Source organism: Oncorhynchus mykiss, chromosome 13 (genome assembly GCF_013265735.2).
Source record: "Oncorhynchus mykiss isolate Arlee chromosome 13, USDA_OmykA_1.1, whole genome shotgun sequence".
Lineage (NCBI taxonomy): Eukaryota > Metazoa > Chordata > Actinopteri > Salmoniformes > Salmonidae > Oncorhynchus > Oncorhynchus mykiss.
The window spans coordinates 14819378-14834834 of NC_048577.1; the positions used below are offsets into that span (position 1 = coordinate 14819378).

The following is a 15457-nucleotide window of genomic DNA, read 5'->3' on the forward strand; positions in this document are numbered from 1 at the left end:
AGGTTATTCAAAGTGGTAAAGCCGTGAAAATGAGACCGTCGCTGATTGGCTGTCCAACGAGGATGCTAGGACTAATAGAGTATTCAGATTGACTGTTTTCAGCGTTTGTCCTGACAATGACCCAGTTAGGCATCAAAACACACTCAGTCTGTCTAATAGAAAAGCACTTTTAACCATGACTGTTTTCATTCAACAGAAAATGCACCCTACTGTTCCCTGTTGAATTAGAGTTACTTCTCCCTAAGGGGTTATTGTTAACCTTGACTTATTCCTACTTGACATCTAAACAGGAAATGTTCAGAGTGAGTCATAGACTAATGGGAGAGAACTCCAGGGCAGGCTTACCCAGACAGTAGACCCTGCCCGAGACGGAGGCCATGAACTGGGTGAAGAGGAGGTCGGAGAGGGGCCTGTCCACCAGGGAGACCTCCAGAGCAGCAGGCTGCAGGGCCAGGCCAGCCTTCACCTCCGCCTCAGGAAGAGACACCTGCAGGGAAGGATGGAAAACAGGATGAAACGTTAGCCTAAGTACAGCCAAGGTAAATGGAAAAATCCTGTTTGGTCGTATTTTGAGGGTAACATCCCTAAGAGCTGATCTCACGTAAATAGGACTGGAAGTAGGATGAAGTTGCCCATAGACACTGATCATAGATCACTTTAGTATGCTTTCTTCACCCTTATAGGGATATGATTCAGAGCAGCTACGCTGATCCTAGATAAGGGCATAAGGGCAACTTCGCTCAATACAACCAAAGCCACCAAAATTCAAAAGCCACCAATTAATCTCATAGTCAGAACAAGCTGTATTTCTGTAACTTACGGTAACACTGTAGTCTCCAGGTTTGGCATGGAAGCAGAAGGCCCCCTGCTGGTCTGAGTCGGTGGTGCGGGTGGCGGTGTTGTCCTGTCCCCGGGGAGTGAGGGTCACCTTGTAACGCCCCTGCTGCTTCAGGCCCTCTGGCAGACGGGTGATAGCGATCTGACCACACACGCTGAACCTGGAGAGGGGGATGAGAATGACATTTATAATTTATAATGCTTCAACAGAACAACTACGTAGCTGTTATGTCAGATGTTATGATTATAGATGGAGGCATCAATAGGACACATTGAAAGTCGAAACTCACCCAGCAGTGATGATGTCAGGGAGTTGAGGCGTGTTGGGAGCTATCTTCACCGTGATTGGCTCAAAAAACATGAGGTCCTTGTGCGTGCGGAGGGTGTAGGTACCGGTGGTCATATTCTCCAGGCGGTAGGAGCCGTCCTCTTTGGTCAGAACTGTTAGAGGGGAAGAAAGAGAGAGGGAGGAAAAGGGAGAGAGAAAGAAAGGGTTCGGCAGAAGGACGATCCCAACGCAAATGGACATAGCATGTCTCCACTTTAACCAAACAATGTCATCTCTGATATTTCTCCTCCGAATTTGAACACAGATAATAGAAGAGAAATGGGGTGGTGGATGTCACTATGGTTACCTTTGATCTGGTTGTTGAGGGTTACCGTGGCGTCAGGTACCCCGTCCCCCTCCAGGCTGTTGAGAACCCTGCCGGTCACAGAGAAACCCATGACACGGAAGATGGGCTACAGAGAGAGAGAGAAACACAAAACATAACACACAACACCTCCAGGGTCATGTACAGTATTATAACCACTGTTAATCACATGACACAAAGGCCAATGCTGTACAATTTTAACCCATAAGTAGCAGCCAAGCAGGAAGCTGGAGCACTGTAAACTTACCTCCAGCTTCAAGCTGTTGTGCTCCACCCTGAAGTCCATTCTGGAAGGCGCCACATCAAATGTGATCCTCTCTCCCCTGTAGAAGGGAATCTGAAACACAGACAAATTAGTCCAACATAGTCAAAGTGAAGAACAAGAAACCAGACAAAGTACATCATTTTTATATAGAGCCCTCCAGATTTATGTACAGAGCCTTCCAGATCCCAAGTATATTTTACACATTAATGACAACATAAGAACACCAACTGTGCTATTTCAGCAACACACATTAACTGGGAGGGATATGTGCTGAATACGTAGTCATCAAAAGGCATTTTCTTAGCCCAGGGCTAATTTGCCATGGGATAAGTGCAGTGTGAACCACACAAGTGTGTTGTGGTGGCCATCTTACCACAGTGTAATCTCCGCTGGCCAGTGAGGGGAACGAAAAGATGCCGTCCTCTCGGGACAGGGCACTACACAGGTAGACCAGGGAGTCATCTCCAGACTCGGCTCCATTCACTGGGGCTGTGTCACAGCCACTGATGTCCTGGGAAACACAATAAATACACATATTAGAGGGAATTGTATTTATTTTTATTTAACTAGGCAAGTCAGCTAAGAACAAATTCTTATTTACAATGACGGCCTACACTGGCCAAAACCGGACGATGCTGGGCCAATTGTGCGCTGCCCTATGGGACTCCCATTCACGGCTAGTTGTGATACAGCCTGGATGTAAGATAAGCATTACATATATCTGAAACTTGAAATTCCCGTTTTGGGTAAAAACTGTATGTATCCGTCTGGGTTACAATATCATAATTTAAATATTCATGTATAAAATGTCCAGCTTCATAGACAGCCAACATTAAGGACAAAATATCACTGTAGTGCATCACAATATGTAATAGAAACACAGTGGACTGGACACCACCGCTCTTTCAATTTGCCTTTCAATTCAATACAAATATATTTGACCTCCTTCTTCACTGTGGCAGAGTAGAGGAGGAAGGTGACTTTTTTCATGGGCTCCCCATCACTCCGGACCTCCCCAGAGACATCGTACCCTCCCACCACCAGATGTTCTGCAGCCGCTGCATTGGCACTGGACACACGCACTGACGTAGCGCTCTGTGGAAGGACAACGCAAAATGATTGTGAATCATTTTGGAAGTTTTTTGCTCTAATTCTTTTTGCATAGTTCACACTACCTGTAATCACTTATGTTCTTACTCTGCTTGCTTATATTACTTGTGCAATAGGATTGAGTTCCAATTGCTTCCACCTAAAACTGTGCCAATAACACCTACAGCTGCACTTTGAGATGGCTTGAGATCATGAGCCCTGCAGAAAGAAACTCACCTGCTCCAAGGTCCAGGACGGATGAGAAGCAATGATGTCATAACTTCCAGGAAGTACTTTGGAGAAGGTGTACCTGTGAAATGACCCAAAACAGTCTGTGTTAGAAGCCTAGTGCTTGTACCACCCCCACGTATATTGTCCTGATACAAAACAGCGGATGTGTACAAAAACATTAGCATTTATATTTAGTCTGCTCCCAGGCAGACTAAATAACTTTTTTGCCCGCTTTGAGGACAATACAGTGCCACTGACACGGCCCGCAACCAAAACATGCGGACTCTCCTTCACTGCAGCCGAGGTGAGTAAAACATTTAAACGTGTTAACCCTCGCAAGGCTGCAGGCCCCGACTCCATCCCCAGCCGCGCCCTCAGAGCATGCGCAGACCAGCTGGCTGGCTGGTGTTTACGGACATATTCAATCGATCTCTATCCCAGTCTGCTGTTCCCACATGCTTCAAGAGGGCCACCATTGTTCCTGTTCCCAAGAAAGCTAAGGTAACTGAGCAAAACGACTACCGCCCCCGTAGCACTCACTTCCGTCATCATGAAGTGCTTTGAGAGACTAGTCAAGGACCATATCACCTCCACCCTACCTGACACCCTAGACCCACTCCAATTTGCTTACTGCCCAAATAGGTTCACAGACGATGCAATCTCAACCACACTGCACACTGCCCTAACCCATCTGGACAAGAGGAATATCTATGTGAGAATGCTGTTCATCGACTACAGCTCAGCATTTAACACCATAGTACCCTCCAAACTCGTCATCAAGCTCGACCACGCCCTGTGCAACTGGGTACTGGACTTCCTGACGGGCCGCCCCCAGGTGGTGAGGGTAGGTAACAACATCTCCACCCCGCTGATCCTCAACACTGGGGCCCCACAAGGGTGCGTTCTGAGCCCTCTCCTGTACTCCCTGTTCACCCACGACTGCGTGGCCACACACGCCACCAACTCAATCGTCAAGTTTGCGGATGACACAACAGTGGTAGGCTTGATTACCAACAACGACGAGACGGCCTACAGGGAGGAGGTGAGTGCCCTCGGAGTGTGGTGTAAGGAAAATAACCTCACACTCAACGTCAACAAAACTAAGGAGATGATTGTGGACTTCAGGAAACAGCAGAGGGAACACCCCCCTATCCACATCGATGGAACAGTAGTGGAGAGGGTAGCAAGTTTTAAGTTCCTCGGCGTACACATCACAGACAAACTGAATTGGTCCACCCACACAGACAGCATCGTGAAGAAGGCGCAGCAGCGCCTCTTCAACCTCAGGAGGCTGAAGAAATTTGGCTTGTCACCAAAAGCACTCACAAACTTCTACAGATGCACAATCGAGAGCATCCTGTCGGGCTGTATCACCGCCTGGTACGGCAACTGCTCCGCCCACAACCGTAAGGCTCTCCAGAGGGTAGTGAGGTCTGCACAACGCATCACCGGGGGCAAACTACCTGCCCTCCAGGACACCTACACCACCCCATGTCACAGGAAGGCCAAAAAAATCATCAAGGACAACAACCACCCGAGCCACTGCCTGTTCACCCCGCTATCATCCAGAAGGCGAGGTCAGTACAGGTGCATCAAAGCTGGGACCGAGAGACTGAAAAACAGCTTCTATCTCAAGGCCATCAGACTGTTAAACAGCCACCACTAACATTGAGTGGCTGCTGCCAACACACTGACTCAACTCCAGCCACTTTAATAAGGGGAATTGATGGGAATTGATGTAAAATATATCACTAGCCACTTTAAACAATGCTACTTAATATAATATTTACATTATTTATCTCATATGTATACGTATATACTGTACTCTATATCATCTACTGCATCTTTATGTAATACATGTATCACTAGCCAGTTTAAACTATGCCACTTTGTTTACATACTCATCTCATATGTATATACTGTACTCAATACCATCTACTGTATCTTGCCTATGCCGCTCTGTACCATCACTCATTCATATATCTTTATGTACATATTCTTTATCCCTTTACACTTGTGTGTATAAGGTAGTAGTTTTGGAATTGTTAGCTAGATTACTCGTTGGTTATTACTGCATTGTCGGAACTAGAAGCACAAGCATTTCGCTACACTCGCATTAACATCTGCTAACCATGTGTATGTGACAAATACAATTTGATTTGATTGGCTTGAGTTGCCACTACTGAAAGAAAAGCCAGTGTGTTTGTTTGTGTTGTAAGGGGTAGTTATATTGCCTTGTAGTTTAAAGTAATGCTGTTAAGAGTTTGAGGAGCGGTCCCTTACTTTCCTCCAGGCTGAGTGAGCACAGTCTGCAGCTTTTCTCCTGTTCCCTCCCTGGTCAGGCTGATCTCCACCCCAGCTGGGCCCAGGAGTTGGCCTTTACTTAGCACCTGGGACATACACAACACATTAACGCCACAACAAAGTAAACAATTATTTCAGAAATGCACATACTGTATATCCGGTAAGTACTAACACTAAACAACCATTTTAAAAAGAGGCAGATCTCTGTGCCATTCTGTTTAGTCAGTAAATAGTGATGTATTGAGTCTTTTTGGGGGGGGGAACGTAGTCTAGCGGTTAAGCGCGTTGGGCCAGTAACAGAAAGGTCGCTGGTTCGAATCCCCGGGCTGACTAGATTAAAAAAATATGTTGATGAGCAAGACACTTCACTCTAATTGCTCCAGTAAGTCGCTCTGGATAAGAGCATCTGCTAAATGACTAACTATTCCAGAGAGCACCATCCCCACAAGGGTTAGGCCAAGGCTTATTGAAGAAGAGTTCCTCTCACCGTTCCAGAGACAGAGAAGCCAGTGAAGACAAAGTTGATGTCCTGCTCCTTGGTGCAGATATCATTGACCCCGTCCACATAGAGGTCCACACTGGTGGGCTCTGCAAAAACACAGACAGAGTGTTATGTTACAGCACTGCTGGCTATACACAAGAGCTACAAATACACATGAAATTCTCCTTACCAAAGCTCCACCCAAGAGGAGGCTCAATCTTCAACACAAAGTCTCCCTGTGAATAACAGTCAAATATTAGCAGAACTGCCACTATGAACCTGAGAGTGGACGACTCCTCTCTCATCTCTAAACTGTAGGCTCTAACAGTCCCATCACAAGTCAAACTGTTGAATAAACTTCATTGAACGTACTTTGCCTGTTGTCCACTGATTTTGTCCCTATAAAAGTAGGTAATCTGAGACAAAATATCCACAGAGTAGTGTTATCAACCTGCCTTTCAGTACGCTGGGCTGTATGTCGGTTTGTATTTTCAATGCTGACTCAATTCACATGCGACGCTATGTCAACAATGCCGAGTTTAACCGAAGCACAGACTGAACTTTGTCCCACGCAATCAGCTGGCAAATTTCACAAGCACTTTCAGCTGATTGCGAGGTAACTGTGCTTTGGTCGACAACATTAGGCTACATTCGGCTATTGTTTGATATTGTGCATCACGTGAAATGTGCCAGGAGGTGGGAAATAAAAGCAACAGAACCGCTGCCGCAAAAAGTGGGGTAAACAGCCCTTTCCTGTGGCTACCCCATCTCCACCTGATACCACCGAAAGGACCAACAGCACGGACAACTGGTAAAGTACGATTAAATAGAATTGTATTCAACATTCTGTCTTGTAGAGATTACTGCGTCTTTTTTACAGCGACTTCTTTCAGACTGATATCCATGAAGTAACCAGGGAAACAGTCTGAGGTTTAGACAAACCAATGCCATACTACTACTACAACTGGATTGTCATGTGTATCAATACCACAGGAGGCTGGTGGGAGAAGCTATAGGACGGGCTCATTGTAATGTCTCGAATGGAATAAATGAAATGGTATCAAACGTATGGATACCACGTTTGTTTAATTTATTATGACATTACAATGAGGCCGCCTGCCTACTCGGATCAATACATTCATTACCTTGTCATAGAGGGGAATCATAAAGTATCCATTGATGGGAGCACAGTCCGTCTGATATTTCAAAGACCCTTGTTTGGTGTACACTTTAATCTGTGAGAGACAAGACAGACGATGTGTATTTAGCAATGCATAAACACAACCAAAAAGGCAAAAGCATGATTTCATGCGATGCATGCTGGACAGTACTATAGGCTTTTCCAATCAAGTAGCTTGTTAGCTAACGTGAATGACTTGCACCGGCAGTCATTGGGGTGAGGGTGGTCCAGTCTGAGATTATTTGACTAAATAGTAATCCTATTATTGTAAATGGTGCGTGTATGGTGCAATACCTCGTCAGTACAGTGGGGTTTAGGTGGACTGGCAACTAGCTAGGTCAACTTTAGCATGCTAGCTAACGTTAGCTAGCCAGTGCGTAAACTACCATTCGCTCAGAGTTTTAAAATGTAGAAAGGGTTTAAAATCAGTTAAACACATTGATACTTTTAAATAGCTTCAAGTTATTGCGTTTCTGATGTGTTTTGTAAGGATAGCTAGTTAGTACAATACTATGTTAACTAGTTAGCTAGCAAGTTCTGAATTTCGACATGGTTGTGCACGAGAAACCAGCAACATAGATCAGAGATGGCTCGTGAGATTAGTGTGGCTACTCAGAGAGTTAGCTAGATCATCTTACTAGCCACCTTGGGAGTAATGTTATTTCATTCAAACTCAACTGTCTTTTCACCACTCAAGACCCCCAGCAATAGTGTCTCCGCCTACTAAGGTAGTAGGCCGTCTCTGCACTCACCTCGATCAGCGAGTAGTTGATTTCAACGTCGGATTTCACGAACCCTCCGCAGGCCACCACAATGTCATCAGCTGACACTGTAATAAACTGGCAGCAGATGATTCCAAATAATATCCAGAACACTGCCATGTCTGCCGGTTCCGTTATTCCGAGTTTTCGCCAGAAGATTTTTCTGGACAACCGAATTGACAGTGCACGCTGCCTCCGGTTCCGTACGCTGCGCTGTTGAAGGAGCAGCAACTACCTATTCCGGAGGCGTCGACACCTGCTGGTGCGGAGGTGACAGATTAAGTATCTAGTTTTGAAAAGGTGTCTATTCAAATATGAACAGAATCTTGTCTTTTGGGTTTCACTACTGAACAAATTAAACAAGTTATATTCACACAAAGTATGACAAGAAATAACATACGTTTTAAATACTTGCATTATTTATTTTCCTTTTCCAGCCACAAATCAATAAGCAATAAGGCCCGAGAGGGTGTGGTATATGGCCAATATACCACGGCTAAGGGCTGTTCTTAAGCACCACGCAAAGCGGAGTTGGCCATATACCACAAACCCCTGAGGTGCCTTATTGCTATTATAAACTGTTTACCAAAGTAATTAGAGCAGTAAAAACACATGGTTTGTCAAACCCGGGGTATACAGTCTGATATACCACGACTGTCAGCCAATCAGCATTCAGGGCTTGAACCACCCAGTTTATAACAATGAATAACACACAGATTTTGGAATTATAAAACTTTAGCCAAAATGACATCTTACTAGTTGATTCAAATGTCTCAAACAGTTCACTCATAAACAATGGTTTGCAATGGATAAAACAACACTTCCCCTTTATGGAACACAGGCAGTGGAGACAGAGTACAGTAAAAAAAAATCAGTTAAGTTTGGTATGTAGCGGAAGTTGGGGCAGTAGATCTCAAATACATTTTGAAATATTAAATCACATGTAGCTTGTCATGGTTATTAAAAGTTAATACTTAGAGGGATTTAATGGAAATAGTAAACAAGAGATTAAAGAATATAAGTTTACACAAATCAATACAGTATACCTTTAAAAGATAAACAAGAAAGGCCACATTTAAAGTGCAAGAATGTTTAGTGTTTATAGGCGTTCAAGTGGAACAATATGGGATAAATATGGGATAAATTACTTTACTCAGAAGGGCAATTCAAAGTTTTATAGTGGTTATTGTCATAAATAGAGTCCTTCTTGGAAGGAAAAAGGTAATAGTCAGCAGAATTATCATCATGACATCACATATAGTAATGTTTATGGTAGGCTACATATAGTAAACAACAAACGGGACAATATATTCTCCACAAAAGGCAGTAAATAGCTATTTTGCCAGCCTTGAGTTCAAACTATTGGTCCAATATTGTAAAACTGTGCTTGTTAAACATTTGAACATTCACAGATCTCAACATGCGTTGGATCAAAACCAAAGATCATTGATAGGCAAAGCTAATCCCCCAGTTGCATAGTGTTCCTCAAATCTAGTGTCTGCCAGTGGTAAGGCTGGTTTCCTGGACACAGATCAAGCCTGGTCCTGGACTAAAAAGCTATTTTAATGGAGATTCTCCATTGAGCATGCATTTTAGTCCAGGTCTAGACTTAATATATTTCTGGGAAGCCAGCCCCTATAGTGTCTGCCAGTAATAGTGTTTAGACAGCCAGTTACAAGTAATATCAAGAGCCCTGAGTTTTTCGGTCAGGTAAAACTCAAGGGCCTAATCCTAGCAACTCAGACATGAGTAGCAGAGTCCGGGGGTGGCTGGACCAGGAAGACCCCAGAGTTGGAGCGGTAGCTGGGACTGACTCTGTCTGAGGAGTGGGACTGGGAACTAGCACCTGTGGATATAATAGCACAGGTCCTCTGGGCCTGACACAGCTTCTGGATCAGGAAACGCTTGTCTCGCCCATCCTGGCCGAACAGGGAGAAGAGGAGGGTTAACCCTATAACTAATAATAACCTATAATTAACCCTATAACAATGTTATGCCAGATAACTAGGAGATAGATTTTTTTCTGGTCAGGAAAATAATCCTGTCCCTACAGCTAAGTCCTATGAAGCTACTGTACAGTATAGAGTTGTGCAGCCATGTAGACTGGTTACTGTAGCTACTCACCATGACTAGCTGCTCCCTCAGTTGGTTGATCACTTGCTTGTGCGCTCCAGCTAGAGCAATGACATAAAACATGGCCAGGCTGAGGGAGGAAAGAGACAACAGTTATCAAAGCAGATTTTTGATAGCCCTTTGTGACGTGTTGATGAAAAGAGGGTTTAATAAATATATTTTATTGATTGATTGGCTGAAACCACAGTCTATCGGCCTGGATATCAAATGATAATGAACCGTAGACAGGAGTGATATCATTGGCCTGAACCCGTACCATGTGATGACAAAGAGGGAGACGGCGAAGGCCTCAGAGGAGATGGCCAGGAGGAACATGCGTGCTCCTGCAGGCAGCTGGGACACCGTCCGGGGGAGCACCTCCCAGGATGTGGTGTAGTTAACGAAGGGACCACAGGCCTGGGAACAGCTGATCCTGATAAGGGAGAAACGGGAGGGTAAGTTTATGTCCCCAACAACTGATCTAGGAGCAGATTGATACTATTTTCACACTATGGTGCCAAGCCAAACTGTACTGTGCTGACTCAAATATTTCCTATCCAGCCCAGTTTCAGCAGTACAGCTAAGCTAGGCTCAGTTAGGCTCAGCAGTGTGAAAAGGGTGAGTTTCAGTGCAACTAGCCATATTGATGGTTATCTATGGAAATAAAAACGCATGCATGGTAGGCTAACTGCTGCCATGTACTCACTGTGCGATGCCAATGGTGACAGGTACACAAGCCAGTGCCAGGCCAATCAGCAGCACAGCCAGGAAGAAGAAGTTGGAGCTGGAGGCTCGGAACGGACGGGTGGCCGGGCGGCAGTTATTCACCAGGGTCACCTGCAGGGTAGACAATACATACATTCATCAACATATTTGTGGATGAGAATTCCCTTTCAGTCATTTCAGTCAACATAATGCACACAGGTATGGGATATTCCTTTTCTCTATCAATTGGGTGAAGGAATTAAGATAAGGAAATAACCTGACCTACACTATTACCTATGAGGTACAGTATCGCTCAACTCAATCAGTTACCTAGAGTATGTAACCCGAGGTTTAGACCCAGCTAAAACCATACGCTTACAACCAAAAACACAGTCATTCATATCAAATCTAATTATATTTGTCACATACACATGGTTAGCAGATGTTAATGGGAGTGTAGCGAAATGCTTGTGCTTCTAGTTCCGACCATGCAGTAATATCTAACAAGTAATCTAACCTAACAATTTCACAACAACTAAATTATATACACAAGTGTAAAGGAATGAATAAGAAATGGTACATACAAATATATGAATGAGTGATGGCCGAACAGCATAGGCAAGATGCAGTAGATGGTATAGAGTACAGTATATACATATGAGATGAGTAATATAGGGTATGTAAACATTATATAAAGTGGCATTGATTAAAGTGGCCAGTGATACATTTATTACATCAAGATGGCAAGATGCAGTTGATGGTATAGAGTACAGTATATACAGTGCCTTGCGAAAGTATTCGGCCCCCTTGAACTTTGAACTTTTGCCACATTTCAGGCTTCAAACAAAGATATAAAACTGTATTTTTTTGTGAAGAATCAACAACAAGTGGGACACAATCATGAAGTGGAACGACATTTATTGGATATTTCAAACTTTTTTAACAAATCAAAAACTGAAAAATTGGGCGTGCAAAATTATTCAGCCCCCTTAAGTTAATACTTTGTAGCGCCACCTTTTGCTGCGATTACAGCTGTAAGTCGCTTGGGGTATGTCTCTATCAGTTTTGCACATCGAGAGACTGAAATGTTTTCCCATTCCTCCTTGCAAAACAGCTCGAGCTCAGTGAGGTTGGATGGAGAGCATTTGTGAACAGCAGTTTTCAGTTCTTTCCACAGATTCTCGATTGGATTCAGGTCTGGACTTTGACTTGGCCATTCTAACACCTGGATATGTTTATTTTTGAACCATTCCATTGTAGATTTTGCTTTATGTTTTGGATCATTGTCTTGTTGGAAGACAAATATCCGTCCCAGTCTCAGGTCTTTTGCAGACTCCATCAGGTTTTCTTCCAGAATGGTCCTGTATTTGGCTCCATCCATCTTCCCATCAATTTTAACCATCTTCCCTGTCCCTGCTGAAGAAAAGCAGGCCCAAACCATGATGCTGCCACCACCATGTTTGACAGTGGGGATGGTGTGTTCAGGGTGATGAGCTGTGTTGCTTTTACGCCAAACATAACGTTTTGCATTGTTGCCAAAAAGTTCAATTTTGGTTTCATCTGACCAGAGCACCTTCTTCCACATGTTTGGTGTGTCTCCCAGGTGGCTTGTGGCAAACTTTAAACGACACTTTTTATGGATATCTTTAAGAAATGGCTTTCTTCTTGCCACTCTTCCATAAAGGCCAGATTTGTGCAATATACGACTGATTGTTGTCCTATGGACAGAGTCTCCCATCTCAGCTATAGATCTCTGCAGTTCATCCAGAGTGATCATGGGCCTCATGGCTGCATCTCTGATCAGTCTTCTCCTTGTATGAGCTGAAAGTTTAGAGGGACGGCCAGGTCTTGGTAGATTTGCAGTGGTCTGATACTCCTTCCATTTCAATATTATCGCTTGCACAGTGCTCCTTGGGATGTTTAAAGCTTGGGAAATCTTTTTGTATCCAAATCCGGCTTTAAACTTCTTCACAACAGTATCTCGGACCTGCCTGGTGTGTTCCTTGTTCTTCATGATGCTCTCTGCGCTTTTAACGGACCTCTGAGACTATCACAGTGCAGGTGCATTTATACGGAGACTTGATTACACACAGGTGGATTGTATTTATCATCATTAGTCATTTAGGTCAACATTGGATCATTCAGAGATCCTCACTGAACTTCTGGAGAGAGTTTGCTGCACAGAAAGTAAAGGGGCTGAATAATTTTGCACGCCCAATTTTTCAGTTTTTGATTTGTTAAAAAAGTTTGAAATATCCAATAAATGTCGTTCCACTTCATGATTGTGTCCCACTTGTTGTTGATTCTTCACAAAAAAATACAGTTTTATATCTTTATGTTTGAAGCCTGAAATGTGGCAAAAGGTCGCAAAGTTCAAGGGGGTCGAATACTTTCGCAAGGCACTGTACATTTGAGATGAGTAATGTAGGCTAGGTGAACATTATATTAAGTGGCATTGTTTAAAGTGGCTAGTGATACATTTATTACATCAATTTTTCTATTATTAAAGTGGCTGGAGTTGAGTCAGTATGTTGGCAGCAGCCACTCAATGTTAGTGGTGGCTGTTTAACAGTCTGATGGCGTTGAGATAGAAGCTGTTTTTCAGTTTCTCGGTCCACCCTTTGATGCACCTGTACTGACCTCGCCTTCTGGATGATAGCGGGGTGAACAGGCAGTGGCTCGGGTGGTTGTTGTCCTTGATGATTTTTTTGGCCTTCCTGTGACATCGGGTGGTGTAGGTGTCCTGGAGGGCAGGTAGTTTGCCCCCGGTGATGCGTTGTGCAGACCTCACTACCCTCTGGAGAGCCCTGCGGTTGTGGGCGGAGCAGTTGCCTTACCAGGCAGTGATACAGCCCGACAGCATGCTCTCGATTGTGCATCTGTAAAAGTTTGAGAGGGTTTTTGGTGACAAGCCGAATTCCTTCAGCCTCCTGAGGTTGAAGAGGCGCTGCTGCACCTTCTTCACCACACCGTCTGTGTGGGTGGAGCATTTCAGTTTGTCCGTGATGTGTACGCCGAGGAACTTATAACTTTCCACCCTCTCCACTGTCCGTCGATGTGGATAGGGGGCTGATCCCTCTGCTGTTTCCTGAAGTCCACGATCATCTCCTTTGTTTTGTTGACATTGAGTGTGAGGTTATTTTCCTGACACCACACTCCGAGGGCCCTCACCTCCTCCCTGTAGGCCGTCTCGTCGTTGTTGGTAATCAAGCCTACTACTGTTGTGTTTTCTGCAAACTTGATGATTGAGTTGGAGGCGTGCATGGCCACGCAGTCATGGGTGAACAGTGATTACAGGAGAGGGCTGAGAACTCACCCTTGTGGGGCCCGTGTTGAGGATCAGCGGGGTGGATCTCTTGTTACCTACCCTCACCACCTGGGTGCGGCCCGTCAGGAAGTCCAGGACCCAGTTGCACAGGGCGGGGTCTCGAGCTTGGGTCTCGAGCTTGATGACGAGTTTGGAGGGTACAATTGTGTTAAATGCTGAGCTGTAGTCGATGAACAGCATTCTCACATAGGTATTCCTCTTGTCCAGGTGGGTTAGGGCAGTGTGCAGTGTGATTGCGTCGTCTGTGGACCTATTGGGGCGGTAAGAAAATTGGAGTGGGTCTAGGGTCAGGTAGGGTGGAGGTGATATGGTCCTTGACTAGTCTCTCAAAGCACTTCATGATGACGGAAGTGAGCGCAACGGGGCGGTAGTCATTTAGCTCAGTTACCTTAGCTTTCTTGGGAACAGGAACAATGGTGGCCCTCTTAAAGCATGTGGGAACAGCAGACTGGGATAAGGATTGATTGAATATGTCTGTAAACACACCAGCCAGCTGGTCTGCGCATGCTCTGAGGACGCGGCTGGGGATGCCGTCTGGGCCTGCAGCCTTGCGAGGGTTAACCTGTTTAAATGTATTACTCACGTTGGCTGCAGTGAAGGAGAGCCCGCAGGTCTTGGTAGCGGGCCGTGTCAGTGGCACTGTATTGTCCTCAAAGCGAGCAAAGAAGTTGTTTAGTTTGTCTGGGAGCAAGACATCGTGGTCAGCGACAGGGCTGGTTTTTGTTTGTAGTCCGTGATTGACTGTAGACCCTGCCACATATTGACTGTAGACCTTGCCACACATTTGTCTCTAAACTGACGCTTAGCTTGTTTGATTGCCTTGTGGAGGGAATAGCTACACTGTTTGTATTCGGTCATGTTTCCGGTCACCTTGCCCTGATTAAAAGCAGTGGTTCGCGCTTTCAGTTTTGCACGAATGCTGCCATCAATACACGGTTTCTGGTTGGGGAATGTTTCAATAGACGCTGTGGGTACAACATCACCGATGCACTTGCTAATAAATTCGCTCACTGAATCAGCGATGTTGTTGTTTGACGCTATGCGGAACATATCCCAGTCCACGTGATCGAAGCAATCTTGAAGCGTGGAATCCGATTGGTCGGATCAGGGTTGAACAGACCTGAGCACGGCTGCTTCCTGTTTTAGTTTCTGTAACTTCCTGATGCTTTTACTGTACTGTATTACATAGAACTACAATTATGGCCACCGGCCCACCTATCACAGTACATTGATACGGTCTAATATTTCTATGGTATGTTACCTTTTTGATGTAGAAGATGATGAAGTACTTGATGGTGCAGATGGCGGGCAGCAGGGGGCAGTAGAACGTCCCGATCCAGCAGATGGTCTGGCCATAAACAATCTCCAGGACGTTCTGGGGGATGGCAAACTCCTGCTGGCCCCACCACTTGGCCAGGCCGCAGTCACAGTAGTCCACTATGAGTCTGGGGGGAGAGGGGAGAGGGAGAGAACCGTCAGAAGAGGAGAGGAGAGAAGAGGAGAGAAGAGAA

The 15457-nt window shown here is 44.9% G+C and overlaps 1 protein-coding gene across 1 annotated transcript in view; it reads right to left on the bottom strand.

Annotated features, from left to right (window-relative positions):
- Window positions 1-15457, bottom strand: part of LOC110487291 (nodal modulator 1) — a 38765-nt gene that overhangs the window by 14710 nt on the left and 8598 nt on the right. The window contains exons 12-29 of the mRNA XM_036942595.1: window positions 15208-15391; window positions 10620-10750; window positions 10191-10346; window positions 9926-10004; window positions 9544-9720; window positions 7793-8032; window positions 7006-7095; window positions 6051-6096; window positions 5867-5967; window positions 5359-5465; window positions 3082-3154; window positions 2698-2850; window positions 2129-2266; window positions 1738-1827; window positions 1473-1578; window positions 1128-1278; window positions 821-998; window positions 346-487 (exon numbers count right to left, since the gene is read on the bottom strand). Coding sequence (XP_036798490.1) covers window positions 346-487; window positions 821-998; window positions 1128-1278; window positions 1473-1578; window positions 1738-1827; window positions 2129-2266; window positions 2698-2850; window positions 3082-3154; window positions 5359-5465; window positions 5867-5967; window positions 6051-6096; window positions 7006-7095; window positions 7793-8032; window positions 9544-9720; window positions 9926-10004; window positions 10191-10346; window positions 10620-10750; window positions 15208-15391 — 2342 coding nt within the window. The remainder of the gene's footprint in view (window positions 1-345; window positions 488-820; window positions 999-1127; window positions 1279-1472; window positions 1579-1737; window positions 1828-2128; window positions 2267-2697; window positions 2851-3081; window positions 3155-5358; window positions 5466-5866; window positions 5968-6050; window positions 6097-7005; window positions 7096-7792; window positions 8033-9543; window positions 9721-9925; window positions 10005-10190; window positions 10347-10619; window positions 10751-15207; window positions 15392-15457) is intronic.